This window comes from Protopterus annectens, chromosome 10.part0, assembly GCF_019279795.1.
Source record: "Protopterus annectens isolate FY-2018-M chromosome 10.part0, PAN1.0, whole genome shotgun sequence".
Taxonomy (NCBI): domain Eukaryota; kingdom Metazoa; phylum Chordata; order Ceratodontiformes; family Protopteridae; genus Protopterus; species Protopterus annectens.
Window position 1 is genome coordinate 194,024,869 of NC_056744.1, and position 15,342 is coordinate 194,040,210.

General features: G+C 39.9%; 1 protein-coding gene across 1 annotated transcript in view; it reads right to left on the reverse strand.

Annotated features, from left to right (window-relative positions):
• Positions 1-15,342, reverse strand: part of LOC122814114 (extracellular calcium-sensing receptor-like) — a 134,165-nt gene that overhangs the window by 52,414 nt on the left and 66,409 nt on the right. Inside the window, exon 4 of the mRNA XM_044086728.1 lies at positions 4,611-4,734. Coding sequence (XP_043942663.1) covers positions 4,611-4,734 — 124 coding nt within the window. The remainder of the gene's footprint in view (positions 1-4,610; positions 4,735-15,342) is intronic.

Below are 15,342 nucleotides of genomic sequence, written 5' to 3' on the forward strand. Positions count from 1 at the left end.
TCTAACATAGCACATACTGTGAACATGTGTGCACATGTGGCTGGAGAGTACTGCAAAGCTCCAACAGATATATTGAGGCAGCGGAACCATGACTTCAGCATGGGCAGTGATGTTCCCAGTTTCTGTGTGTGCCTCATTACGGTGTTCTTAGGTGTGTGTGTGTCTGCATTTCTGATGGGTGTCATCATCCACAGTTCCAGTGCATAGCCAGCATCCAACAGTAAATGGCACTTTGGGATGTCCTCCCTAGCAAACATCTGGTGCAGCTGTGATGTGTGCCAGGTGTGGGAGTTGTGAAAGCTGCCAGGCCTGCCAGCACACACATTCATGATAATGCCCTGGGTATTGCACATGACCTGGCAGTTGATGGAGTGGTACCCCTTGCGGTTGATATAGATTCTACCCTCCTCACAGGTGGTGCATTGATGTGCACATGAGTGCAATCTATGGCACTGAGTACCTTAGTGTAGTGTGCTACACAGTAGAGGTGTTGCATACTGCTGGCCCTCACCTATGGGGTGAGGGCAAAATAAATGTGCTCACTGACATGTAGTAGTATGGCTTTCAGGAACTTGTGGACTACCCTGGATGCTGATGCCTGTGAGACCCCCCCATCATGTCCCCAGCTGGTCTTTGGAATGTATCCATAGCTAGTATCCTAAGAACTACACATAACTTTGTTTCCATTGGGATGGGCTCTCTGGGTCTGAGTTGAGGTTGGCACAGCTCAGTGAGTTCTTGTAGTATGTCCCTGTCGATCCTGTAGCACTCTACAATCTCCAGCTCATATAGCCCCTGAAAGGTTACCCTGGGTTTGACCACTCTTCTTCTTCTTAGTCTAGGCCTATGGTCAACAGCAGCAGCATTGACCTCAGCATCTAGCACATACATATGTAGCAGACCTGCAGCAGACCCTAGCATTTCTTCAATTAAAAGTCCCAAGTCTGAACTCCACTGGTGCAGACTATGGGGGTGAAATTGGATTGTTTGGTTTCTGCAACCTTTATAGTGCTGTACTGTAGGTGCAGCCTTTGTGATTGGCTACCTATGATGCATTGCAACTGCAAGTACATCATTAATGACTGTTAATGGCACTAGTTTAAGTGGAACAAGGGTCATCTGTAATTAAGATAGCATTGCCTTTCTCAGCCAATTGTTTTTTTTTTTTTGAACTGCCTTCTTCACTGAGCACTGTGGTGCACCTCACAAGCATGTGGCACAAAGGTAAACAGTGCTTAGCACTTAGTGTACACATCCCCATGAAAGCTCATGCTCAACATGGTGGTGAGCTATGCAAGCATGAGCAAATCCGATGAAACATGCGGCCCAAAGGTAAACAAAGCTTAGCTGACACTGTACACATCCCTGTGCTGAGCAGAGCTATGTGTTGTGCAAACAGACTCTGCTGAGCTCAAATGAGCTTACAAATCCTCAGACATACCCCCTTTGATGTCAGATACCTCATTTGTGGACATCAATATGGTTCTGTGCCTACACGGATGCGATCTGTGGACATGGATAGCCATTTGTGCTATTCAGTAACCCCAGCTCATTTGCATACAACCTGGAAATGACACAGTTCCAGGCACTACCTCCTTAGCAACAGAGCCGTTCCACCATTGTACATACTCCATCCAAGATCCTATAATACATTACTGTTACATGCTAACAACTTTGTTTTTTACACTATTTTTTTTATTTTTTTTCCTCATAACAGCATGTTTGTGCACTGTGGTGCGTTGTGCAAACATGCCCCGATTATTAAAAAAATAAAATTGTTTTACATTAACCTCCATATGGTTTTGGACACATGGTGGATAATTCTGCAAATGTCTGTCTCTGCTATGCTATCTCTGCCCATCTACCTGCCCTTTTACAGCCCCTGTTGTTATTTTCGCATCCTGTACACACATATTTCCGTGTGCACTATGAACACCAACATGGGGTCTGCAGGGCTCCCTATCTGCTTCTTGGATCACTCTACCTCCCTCATTTGCATGTAATTCTTCTGCTTATCAGGTAATTTGTATGCCACGGATACTTCCATGTTGGCTCGCTCATGCACTTCACTCAGCTCTGTTTACTGGATTGCACACCTGCTTACTTTCATGTAAGCAGTGTGGCAGTATGATTATATGGAAAATAAGTAAATGTAGGCTTTATTAAATCCCCCTCCTCCCAGTGTTTTTTTTTCCAATGATTTTGCAATTATCAAGTTAGTATATATAATTAAGGGAAGTATGAAGGTGAAGGGGGTTGGTCCCCTGCATAAACACTATTTCATATGTTATTTATTTATTTATTTATTTATTTTTTGGTTCAATATTTTTAATAATATGTGTTTCAGTGAAATGGGTTTAGTTTCACTTAAGTAGGTTTTCATTGCAATGGGTGTCAGTCATTTGGATTTTCAGTGAAACAGGTTTCAGTCAAGTAGGTTTTCAGTCAAAGTCTTTCAAAAATTTGATATTCATTCAAGTACAGTTCAATCAAATGATAGTAAATCTAGCTACTGAACAAGGCAGATTAATATATAGAAACAAATTATTTACTTTAAAAAAGTCAAATAAATTACTTACAGCAAACCAGAGATTAACCAAGTGCAAAATAGTTCTTAATTTTCTATTGTGGAGATAATCAGATGCTAGATTGCTTTGTTTAGTGTTTACCAGAAGTGTTCCACACAAATCAAGCCTTAAAATGTCCACAGTATATTCCAAGGACAGTGATATATAGCTTTAAGGGACAAAAAATAATCCGGTCAGTAAGCAGATCAGCAAAAGCAGCTTCAACAAATCTACTCATCAAAGGCAGTTTTACTCTCACCATAACTATTTCTGACCTGAGGCCTGTTAGCTACTTTTTAGTAAGGTAATATAAAGAAATAAAAAGATTTACTTACAAAAAGTCAAATAATTTACTCACAACAAGCCAGAGTGTAACCAAGTACAGAAATTTGCCACAGTTGTTTGATGAGCCCTCTTTCAGCATAACCAAAAACATAAAAGTAATTGTTTTGTCTGCCTCAGTTGGCTGGAGAGGCTAGAGGTCATTTATGGCTAATTCTATACTCAAATGCTGATGTGCATTTTTAATACATGCACTCTATTGTTATACCAAACTGCTCATTGTGTCTCCTCACTGCAGGTCAGGGTAATGCCTATGCAAACTTAGCTCAGCAGGCATCACAATTGCATTTAGCCACTTCTGAGGAGCATGAGGGTGATGAGGGTGGGGGACCTCATTGGAGAGGGAGGACCTGGCCCTTCATTAGCGGGTTGCCTAATAGCATTGCCTGTGTTGCCCCCGCTGCAGTTAGACTACATAAGCAGGTTATGGAGTCTGCATTGGAGAGAGCAGAGGCAGGTGTATGAACTAATTAGAGTCTCTAGGATTAGATGCATTCACCTGGCTGACCTCTACTACCTGGCAACAAAGCCAGGATGTGGATCATCCTATCCATCATTTAGTGATGGAACACAGGACTATCTATCCTGGCTAGGGTAATAGACATCATAGCACTGCTTATACTCCAGTCTGTCTCCAGCCATGTTTATCACCTCCCCTCCCCTTGTGTAATGCCTTATACCCCTTACATTGTCCAGCCCTCTCTAGCACCATTTATCTACCTTCTGTTTGTCTCTAATCACCCATATCTCCCCATTCTTCCATGTGCACATTCATCCCTGCTTTATTTATTATATTGTATGTATCTGCTAGTACCTGTACACTCTACCCCTTTGTGCCTACCCAGCTTTCCCATTCACCATTCACCTCTTTGCATATCTCTCTCTATATAAAGCAAAAAATAGGCCATATCTCCACCAAAAGGTGTGGCCTTAAGCCTATGCAGAATGTTGGGCAAACTCATCACACTGGGCTGAAAATAAGCAGTTAGTAGGCAGATGCACTGCCTCACCATCCATCATGTGCACTCCTGTATGGTTCCATCGGTTTGTCCCTCTACTTGCTGCCTTCCCATTTAACTTATATCCATGCATCTTTGTCTTCATTTTTATATATTTTACAGATATCAACCCATGTGGGCACCATACCACTGCAGTTGCAAATAATATATGGTCATATAGCTTTACATGGTGTTCTGTGCCACTGTTAAAAGGAAGTGCTAACAAATAGGGCCTAACTACTACATGTACTGTCTTATGTTTTAGAAGTATTGGTCTGTGAGTTCACATTTTCATTTCTTGCATGATCCGTATAATGTACCATATGGTCACTGTATGGATTATTTCTTATACATCCCTATACAAGGTTCATTGTATTGATGTCTGCACTTGACTACTTTCACTATACAAATTCTACTACGTGCATAGTTGCTGCACTGATAATTTATGCATCTTGGGCAAAGGCATGCTATGTCTTGGTCTGGATATTTAATCAGCCCATGTGCAGCCATGCCAGTCCATACCTTGAAATACCACCTAGCCGAATCAGGCTTGTGTAGAATTGTAGAGCATTTCTATAAATCTGTCTGATGTCTATAAAAAGGAGATTTATAAATATAAATATTATACAGAACTTGCATCTCAAGGTATCATTGATTTCTTGTACAATATATGAATTATTCATTTGTAAAAGAGAGTACTTACTGGAATGGTTTGATATTTCCCCTTCAGAGCATGGGACACAGTCAAAGCAGCATATAGGCTGTCCCTTGTGTGTGGATTTCCTATATCCTGGGCCACAACTTTCACTGCACACAGCACGTGGGACCTGAAAATAAAAAAAATGGTTAGGAAGATAATATAAATTCCTCTAGTTTATGCTTGATGACTAAAAAGAAAAAGATAGTGATGGTGAGCAGTCACATGGTTTGTAGTCCACAAATAAAATCCAAGTGCAGGCAAAAGTACACAAAACGAATCCAATAAAACCACGAAAGGTGCACTGAAAGTGACCCAATAAAGCCACGGATGAAGGCAACCAGTATATGTAAAGTTTTATCTGGAGACTGACGCTGAAGAATCACTGCTCGTACATAGGATAAAAAATGTTTAATGTAGAAACTCCACAGGATACAAGTAAAGAAGTTAAGCGCTTTCAACTGTGATATACAGTCTTCCTCAGAACACTTTGTTTTAATTTTGTATAAGATACAGAAGTGTACAGTAAGATACTGGGGAATATTGATTTAGTAGGTATTAATTCCTCATATGATTGTATACAAGCATATATAGCTTATAGTTAATTTATATAATGCACTAGTTCAATACATTTTTGTCAAATATAAATATATATGTCAAATATACATATACTAATATGTCTGGTCTTGATAAGACCTACACCAGAAGAACATACAAGTACATGGGACATAATTTTACATAATTTTATATAATATTATAAAATTACATATTTTTTATATTTATTTTTTGTACAGTGCTTATATGTTTATATAATACAAAGTTTATGTTACAATCTAATGTATTAGTAGTCAACTAATGTGTATTTTTACATAATAGTGGGTGAACAGTGGTTGCCTGCATTTTTTATATTGACTAGTGTGTCTTTAAAGTTTTTGGCGGTAATAAGAATAATTATTTAATTAAGTTAAAATGGTAGAGTATATAAGCAATATATTTTATCAAGGAAGTTGTTCTGAGGAAGACTGTATATCACAGTTGAAAGCGCTTAACTTCTTTACTTGTATCCTGTGGAGTTTCTACATTAAACATTTTTTATCCTATGTACGAGCAGTGATTCTTCAGCGTCAGTCTCCAGATATTTGTTACGTGGTTGGCGTTTTTTTGCATCAGTTTATGTAAAGTTTTATTAAAGAAAAATTCAACATATCACCAGTCATAAAACCTGTAATCATATGGCTGTTGATGGAGATGCCTTGATGGCAGACGAAGTTAATTATTTTTTCACCCATTTTGTCATGGAAACAGCAGAGACAGTGTCATCTAGGCACCAGCAGATAGGCTACAGCAGTCTCACTCCATCTATACCAGCCTCCAGCAACCAAACCTTCACAGTACAACAGAATGATGTAAGACGTGTGCTCAAAGCAGTCAATCCAAAAAAGGCTGCTGGCCCTAATGGAGTGACAGGATGAGTGCTGAAAGAATGCACAGACCAGCTCTGTAGGGTCTTCACAAAGGGTTTAGGACCCTAGAGCATGTAGCCTGGAGGGATTGGGATTTGTTTAAGTGGAGCATGTCCAACAGCTCTGGATTTGACATAGCTTTGCATTTTAGGCAGAGATCGCCTCTAAGTAGCCGATATGCAACGGAGTAAAGCTGGAGTTTTTTGAGATGGTCAGCGTAGGACATCTGTTTGAGGCTGGTAATCCTCTTTGTGAGATATTTCTGCAGCTTTTCCAGGTGTTGTAGATGTTTTGTGAGGTACATACCAAAAGGGGCATTGTACTCTATAATGGGTCTAATGAGTGACGAGTAGAGGGGAACAATGACCTCTTTTTTCCCGGATGAGAAACCTTTTGTGATGAGGTGTGCCACATAGAAGGATTACCTGACTACTATGGCAATGTGATTATCAAAGGAGAGACCACTTTCCACTTTTGTGCCAAGGTCTCTTATCACACTTTTGGTGTTAAGTAGACTACCGCATATGTGGTAGTTCATGGGTACAGAGTTTTTGCCAAAAGGGATGACAATACACTTTTTTGGCATTGAGCTTGAGGCCATGGCTTTGACACCAGGCATCTGTATCAGTGAGGCCCTTTTGTAGGATGTCCACATCGTTTGGAATTTTGATTATGGCTCCTAGTGTGCAATCATCTGCGAACTTCATTAGCCAAAGATATTCTGTGTTAGCCTGTACTTCAGAGAAGTAGATACCAAACAAGAGAGGACCCAGGACTGAACCCTGTGATACTCCACTTGTCACTGGTCTGAAGTTGGATTTGGAGTCTGCGACTTTCAAAGTGTGGGTTCTGTTAGTGAGCCAGTTGGCAACCCATCTTTTCACATAGGGATTTATACCTAGTTTAGTGAGTTTATCTGTAATTCCAGAGTGGGGGATGGTGTCAAAAGCCTTGGCGAGATCTAGATAGGCTGTGTGAACCACCTTACCCTCATCTACGGCTTTGGTGTTGGCTTCAAAGAAGTCAGTCAGGTTTAGGAGACATGATCTGCCTTTTACAAACCCAGATTTGGTAGGGTCCAGAGTTTGGATATTACTAATGTCATTGTTTATAAGTTCCATGATGATATGTTCCATAGCCTTGCAGACCAAGCTCATCAGGCTAATGGGTCAAGTAGTTCCTGTGGTCCGTGGTGGCTCCCCCTTTGTGGAGTGGGATAACTGTTGCTGTGTGCCATTCAGTGGGCACAAAGCCTGAGGTGAGGCTATGATTGAACATGGTACTTAGGTAGGGTGTCAGTTTGTTCTGTAGTTCGTGTAGAACACAACCTGGGAAATTGTCAGCTCCCATGGATGCTGTGTTCTTGGCTTTGGAGAGTGTGTTTTTTACCTGTGCAGCCGTGATTACAAGAACTTTGCATTCTTCTGGTATAGAGATGGGCCCTATAGGGGGTGAGAGGGGGGTAAAGTTAGCACTGAACCTATCTGCCAGGATGTTGGCAATATCAGTTGGTTCTGTATATTTACTGCCATTGTGCTGTAACTCAGAGCAGATCTGAGTGTTGCCATTGAGATTCTTGACATAGCTATAGAATGTTTTGTGGTTGTCTTTAGAATCAGTGGCAATTTTGTTTTCATAATTAGCTTTGGAGGATTTTATGAAGGATCTCAGCTTCTTACTGAGGCTGACTAGGGAGTTCATCCAATCATGGGATTTTACTCTTTTTTGCAACAGTTTCTTTCTTCTGTTATAGAGTTTGTTTATGGCAGGGGACTACCAGATTGGTTACCTTTTTTTGGAAGATAGTATCTTGGTTCTGTTAGGGATTCAGCAGTCATACCTCTATTGTCTATCAGCATGGGTGTTGTGAAGTTTTCCACTTCTGTCTTAAGAAGCGTGAAGTTAGCTTTGGAGAAATGTTTTACAGTGGTTTCCCTAATGGGGGGTGGGGTAGGGTGGGATGTGGATGTCTATGGTGATTAGCTTGTCGTCAGATCTTACCAATGAGGAATTGACCTCTGGTGTGGATCACCGGTTGCCCATGTTGGTAATGACCAGATTTAGGATATTGCTGCCCCTGGTGGGGGTGTGGATAAGTTGATTTAAAGTGTTGGAATTTATGAATTCCAGAAAACAATGACCACAAGAGTTGGTATGAATAGTTTTACAAATTAATGGTGGGGGTAGTTGATATCACCTATTATTAGAGTGTTAGGTTGTACCCTAATATTTTCCACTGTATCAAGAAATGAGGAGTGGGAATCCTGGGGCATAGTGGGGGATCTGTAGCAAGCTAAAATTTGGATTGCGGTCTTGTCCAGAGTTAGTTGTACTTGGATAATCTCGGATGCATTATGCTGAGCAACTAGCCTGGAGGTGTGGATATCCTGAATGAATATGGACATGCCTCTGCCTTTAGTGTTTCAGTCCAGGTTAGGTGGCCGAAAGGTGTGGTATGAATTATAGCCTGGTAATGCAGGGGTGATCTCTGGAGCCTTGAACCAAGTCTCTGTCACTGCACAAATGTCGATGTTCTCCATTTTAAGGAGTGCCTCGAGTGAATGCATTTTGAGGTTTAGACTTCTAGCATTGAGTAGCATCACCCTCAGATTTTGCTTGCTTGTACCTGTTATGGTGGTGAATTTGTCATTTGAACCTTGCCTAAAAAAGGCACTTTAGAGGTGGCAAGAGCCTTAGCCAGTATCCGGAATCCCAGGGGTGACAGGTGCAGGCCATCCCTGGCAAAGCATTGTGGTTTGTCGATCATGTCATCCCAGGCAGACAGATACTGGATCCCCTCAGAATGACACCAGAAGCTTAACCAATTGTTGAAGTCAATCATTTTGTCCTTGTACTGTGGTATCATTCTGGGTGATAGCAGGATGCTACTCAGGGCTAGGGTCATCCCTCCCTGGGCTACAAGACCAGACAGCTCCTCCATGTCTCATTTCATGTAGTCCAGGGAGGTAAATATCAGGTCATTCACATCAACATGGACAATGACAGTCATATTTGTACTTTTTGTGGAGTGACCTGAGTGCATGCATTATGTGGCAGATCCTGGCACCTGACAGGCAGCTGACAGTAACTTTCTCCTTGTTTAGCCTGGTGAGTGGAACATCAGTGTGTCTGACTATAGAGTCACCTATGACTAGACCGATGGGTACATTGTTATGCCTTATGGGCTGATGTTGAGTGGCACACTGAGTTTGTGGGCTAAGTGTAATTTGGGTTGTGTTGGGGGGGTGGAGGTCACTTGCGTTTCTGCTTTGGAGGTCCCTGTTGTTTGGGTAGATTTTTATTGAGAGCCTCCGTGAATGAAAGTGTGTGTTTTGTGTTTCTATGTGTGTGTTTTGGTGGTGTAGGTTTTGAGGGACTATGTGATGAGTGTGGTGTGGTACAAGTGTTCACCTTCTCCTCTTGATTGTCTAGTCCAGTCTTGGGTAAAGAGAGATTTGCTTCAAGTTTGGCTATATAAGTGCATCTCTCACAGGTTGTAGTGTTGGGTGGTAGGAGAAGATGGTCTTCTGTGTACATGAGGCAATTGCTGCATTGCCCAGATTCATCAGGTAGACAGGAGAAAACACCTGGAGCTTACCCTTAGACATGCCTGGATAGGTGCTTATTTATTAAGTACTAAAATCTGTTTTCCTCTAGACAAGTGAGGAAGGTTGAGTGCTGTTGTAATTTGTAGCTTATTTAGTGCTTGCAATGAGTTCTGAGCAAGTGCTGAGCTCAAAGAAACAGATTTGAGTGCTGAAACTAGAAAATTGGTTAGTTCTAAGAAACAAAATTAAGCTAGAAGGCTTCCCTCCAACACAGAAAGGCTTGGGGGCTCAGAAAGATACAAACAATCCTGGATACAGCAAATCTTATCTGAACAAGAAGACTTACAGGAATGGCTGGAAACAAGCTTAGAATTTATTTATTGTAAAGTGGAAAGGGGAAAGGAGGAGCAGAAACTAAGTGGGTTGGCCTTCTCAAATGTTCTCCCTGGATTAGGTAGAATGAGGTAATGACACTAGACTGGGAGGAGTGTCCCAGATCAAATTTACAGTAGGGGCGGGCAACTGCAAAGCCACCAAGAAAGCTTTTAACTGCAAACAAGTTATATGATACACTCTTTGGCAGGAAATCAGAACAAAAAACCCAAACCAATGCTTAATAAATATAGACAATATCCAGTTAATGCCTCACACACAGTGAAACTAGCTAGAAAAGTATGCAGCAGACAATACAATTGCTATAAATAACTCGTAAAAATAAGCAAAAAACAGGATACTTAATGTTATATATTACAGATCCGAGTTGCTCGGGGCCCTTCCTCCAATTAGCTCAGTATGAAATGGCAGAAACACTCACAAGTTAACTTCTTAGGTAATAGAAAGTTGAAACCTGAAACAACTTTAAACAACAGCTCAAAAGAACCAGTGAGGTGCTTACTCCAAGCCATAGTCCAGGTAACCCCAATCAGCCAATGACCATAAACAATCCCCTCTCACTTAAATTCAATATGGCTTTGGCTAAACTAAGATGGCCTTGAACATGTACTTAGACACACAGTCTCCACAACAACTAGGCCCAAAACACAAACCTGAATATGGACAATGCTACAAATACCCACACTATTTAGGTAGAAAAAAAAACTGCAGAAATGTCTATCTCAGCAGAAGCAGCAGTGAGCCTTTAAATGAAATTTTTAAACAGATAAAGGAGCAAGGAGACTCTAGAGAAAGCTTCTAACTGCAAACAAGTTATATGATACACTCCTTGGCAGGAAATCAGAACAAAAAACCCATACCGATGCTTAATAAATGTAGACAATATCCAGATAATACCTCACACACAGTGAAACTAGCTAGAAAAGTATGCAGCAGACAATAAAAGTGCTATAAATAACTTGTAAAATTAAGCAAAAAACAGGATACTTAATGTTATATATTACAGATCCGAGTTTGCTCAGTGCCCTTCCTCTGATTAGCTTAGTGTGAAATGAAGAAACACTCACAAGTTAACTTCTTGGTAATTGTACTTTACTGAAGTAAGGGGTTAAGTGTTTATTGAGTCAAAAGGAAAGCCTGTACCCAAATTTGAAAATGCAAACTGGATGGCTGATTTAGCATTCTTAGCAGACATCACTGCTCATTTAAACGACCTGAACCTGTGCCTCCAAGGTGAAAATCTAGTAAAAAATGACATGTTTCAAACAGTGACAGCATTTGAAATGAAACTCAAATAATGGCACTGTCAGATTAAGAACAATAACTTAATTCACTTTGAAACATTGTCTGAGCAAAGCCACATAAATACTGTAAAATATGTGACATTAATTAATAGTTTATCACAGGACTTTGAGAGTAGATTTCAAGATTTCAGAAAACACCAACAACTGTTCAGTATACTTGCTACTCTATTCTCAGTAGACATCAACATGTTGCCTGCAACCCTGCAACTGGAATGCATAGAATTGCAGTCAGATATACAACTTAAAGAAAAATTTCTCCAAGTGTCTTTTTTGGACTTTTATAAGTTGTACCTGCCTAAAGAAAAATATCTGTCACTTCACGAACATGCCCTGTTCATGACATCTCTGTTGGGGAGTAAGTACATTTGCGAGCAATTTTTTTCTTTTATGAAGTATACAAAAAAATAAAATCAGAACAAAAATTTCAGATGAGCATCTTGAAAATACTCTTCGCATCACCACCACCTCTATCAAAACCAATATATATGCACTGGTATCAAAAAGACACAGTGTCAGTGTTCACATTCAAAAGGTCATGCTCATAATAGTTGTTTATTACACAAAAGAACAATCTTGATTTAACAGCCTGAACCTCCTGATATGGACACTTTAAGAAGGTATAACAAGAACTAGGACCAATATGTTTGAATTCTGTGAAGATCTGTGCCTGGCCACACCCTTGTGAAAAGGTTTCATGAATAAACATTGCCACTACTAATAAAGTCAGTTATTTGTTGACATTTGTGAAAAGTAACAAACACTGGAAGACCCCTTTCAAATTTTCAGCAAGCATTGGGAAACAACTCCAGTTGGAGATGTATAGTGATCTAAGGAAGAAGTACAAAAAGGTGTCATCTGATGATGCTATACCTCATTGAGTGTCATCCGATGATGCTATGCCTCATTGAGTGTCATCTGATGATGCTATGCCTCATTGAGTGTCATCTAATGATGCTATGCCACATTGGGTGGATCTGTACAAGTCATAAGCTGAAATGTGACTCATGCATATTGGAGAGGCAACTGCAAAAAAGCAGGTGTGAGATTACCTTGTGAAACTGGAGTGTGTTGTCGCATATTATCATGTTCTTTGTGGCTCCGTAGTAAGTGTGTGAACCAAAGTTGAATGTGTTCTACCATCTGTTACTCAGTAGAACAAATGTAAAAATACAAATTGTTCATTTTTTAAGAAGTAAAGGTCTCATCATTCTTGCAAGCTGCATCACCACTGATAAACCTTCTTTCATCTTCAGACCAGCCTCACCAGATAGCAGTGCAACAGCAACAAATCTTGACGGTGCCAGATGTAGTCATGTCTTGGATAATTTCAGGTACAGATTCCAAAGATATTATGTAATGTGCATTTCAAAAGGAGTGCTCAGTTTGATAATACCATTTAAGATGGCAAATAAAAAACTGTGACAACCATCCACAGAGTTAAATTGTTTGTTTGGAGTACTGAAGGACAAAGAATTGTAGGTCTTATCATTCCTGCAACCATGCAGAGAGTGACATTGTTTGTTTGAAGTATTGAAGGACAAAGAATTGTAGGTCTCATCATTCCTGCAAGCTGTGCATCACCACTGATAAACCTTCTTTCATCTTCAGACCAGCCTCACTAAATAGCAGTGCAATAGCAACAAATGTGGCAACAGTTTCATCCGCAGAGCATTCGTAACTTCATCGATGCTACAGAGTGACAAAAAGCAGAGGCCCAATATCCCAGTAGTGGCGACATACCTACCGCAATGGAATTGGAAACAGAAGAATACATCAGCACCTTGGATGACATATGGATACTTAGGGCATGACAGAAAACATGGGCATCTTTAAGAAACCAGCAAAATCAAGAGGTATGATCTCATACAAATGGAAGGGTTCTATACCTGTTATAATTTTTTTTTTTTTTTTTTTTTGCAAATAAACTAAGATGTTAGAGTTAACTGTTATTTTAAGAATTAGAATGAGAATTTGAATTTTAGGGCAAATATTAGGCATTTATTACATTTATTCATTGTTCAAATGCACCTACAATACAGCCAGGGGTTCGACTTTGGTTGCCCATGACAGCAAAAGAGTTAACTATATGATAAATTTTATATGCGGTTTCAAGACAATTTCTTTTAACTCAACACTGCCCCAGCAAGTGAAAAGGTTGGACCCCCTGGTGTAAAGAATGTTTAAGAGTATCTATAAAATATAAAAAAATGCAGGTAAATAGCTTCATCTGCTGCTGAAAACGTAAAAAGACAAGAACTTGTATTAAGCAGCTAGCATCAAAGTCATACTTCTTCTTCTTATGGCTTTTCCCAGTTAGGGGTCACCACAGAGGATCACATGTCTGCTCATGATTGGCAGTGGAGTTTTATGTTATCGAGTTGCCAGCCCAACCTTCCACACACATGCACTCATGCCTAGGGCCAATTTTTAGAGTATCCAATCCACCTATTGCATGTCTTTGGGAGGAAACCAAAGCACCTGCAGGAAACCCACGTGCCCACAGGGAGGACATGCAGACAACACACAGAAGGCACCCAGCCGAGATTCAAACCAGAGAACCTTTTGCTGTGAGGCGGCAATGCTAACCGCTGCACCACTGTGACTACCCAGCATCAAAGCTATACTAAAGTATGTAAACATAAGGATGATAAAAGTGTGTTTAAAACATGTACTTACATGTATAAAAATATAGATGTTTATAACTTAGCAGATCTTAATTTTAATACTGGGGCAAGGGAGACCATGTCATTTAAACCTGGTCACCTGTTAGCCTCCAAGATTAATTGTCAGTAAACCTCTTGGTATTCAAGTTGGGTCTCCCATGGACCACCCCTGATCCATTTTTGACAAACCTCTTAAATATTTATTCAGGAAAGGATGTAGTAATAAGGACATAATGGAAAACAATCAGACTAGTGGCGGTAGAAAAGTCAGGCTTGGCATATTCAAATGTGTTTTTTGCCAACAGTGTCCCTTTATTACCAATAAATCTGAACTGTATATTAACACCAGGTATAAAAATATAGTAGCAAAATCTTATTATAATTGTGATACTAGGGAAGCAGTGTACATAGCAATGTGTGGAAAGTGCAAAGCATTCTATGTGGGCAAAACTGAGAGAAATCTCAGGAAAAGGATTTATGAACATACATACAATATAAGAAAAGAGAACCTTAGAAATGCACTTTATAAACACACATTAACATGCTCACCTGCTAATTTTACATTTTTCATGTTAGAAGAAGTCCCCAAGGATGTTAGGGGTGGTCCATGGGAAACCCAACTTGAATACCGAAGGTTTATTAGAATGGCATATATTAAGGGTCATGTTACTGTATCTGTTGTCTGATGAAGACTGTGATACTCCTGATGAAAAAGTACTGTGTTTCAACATTTATGTATGTGGGTTGGTGCTGACAACATGGTTGTATTATATTAAATCTTTAGATCAGGATAAACAGCTATCCTACTGTTCCTTTTGTTTTATTTGTGATCATTCCACTATCAAATAAAGCTGTCACTTACTGTAGTCATCATGAAGTGTTTTGAGCAACTGGTTCTGTCACGCATTAGGAACAGTTTCTCAGTAATCTTGGATGCACATCAGTATGCTTACAGAGCAAATAAGTCTATGGAAGATGCCATCTCCAGTGCCTTACTCACTGCACTTTGTCATCTTGAGCAGCAAGGGAATTATGTGAGGATGCTCTTTGTAGACTGTAGTTCAACTTTTTTGACACAGTTATTCCAGATAGACTGTTCACAAAACTCACTGGTCTAGAACTTACAGAATCAACCTACTACTGGAGTTGTGACACCAGGAAAATAATGCCAGTCCAGCTATTTGAATTTTGTAAACAATCATATGTCATTTGTGAATATTAATGTGATTCATATGCTTGTCTTACAAATGTAAGAGAACTATATGTTAAGTGTATATTAAACTACTGGTGCAGAAGTTTGTGTTGAACTGTATGTTATGTGCTGAGCTTCAGGAATGTAACCACAGTGTACCCTACTGAAAAGAACA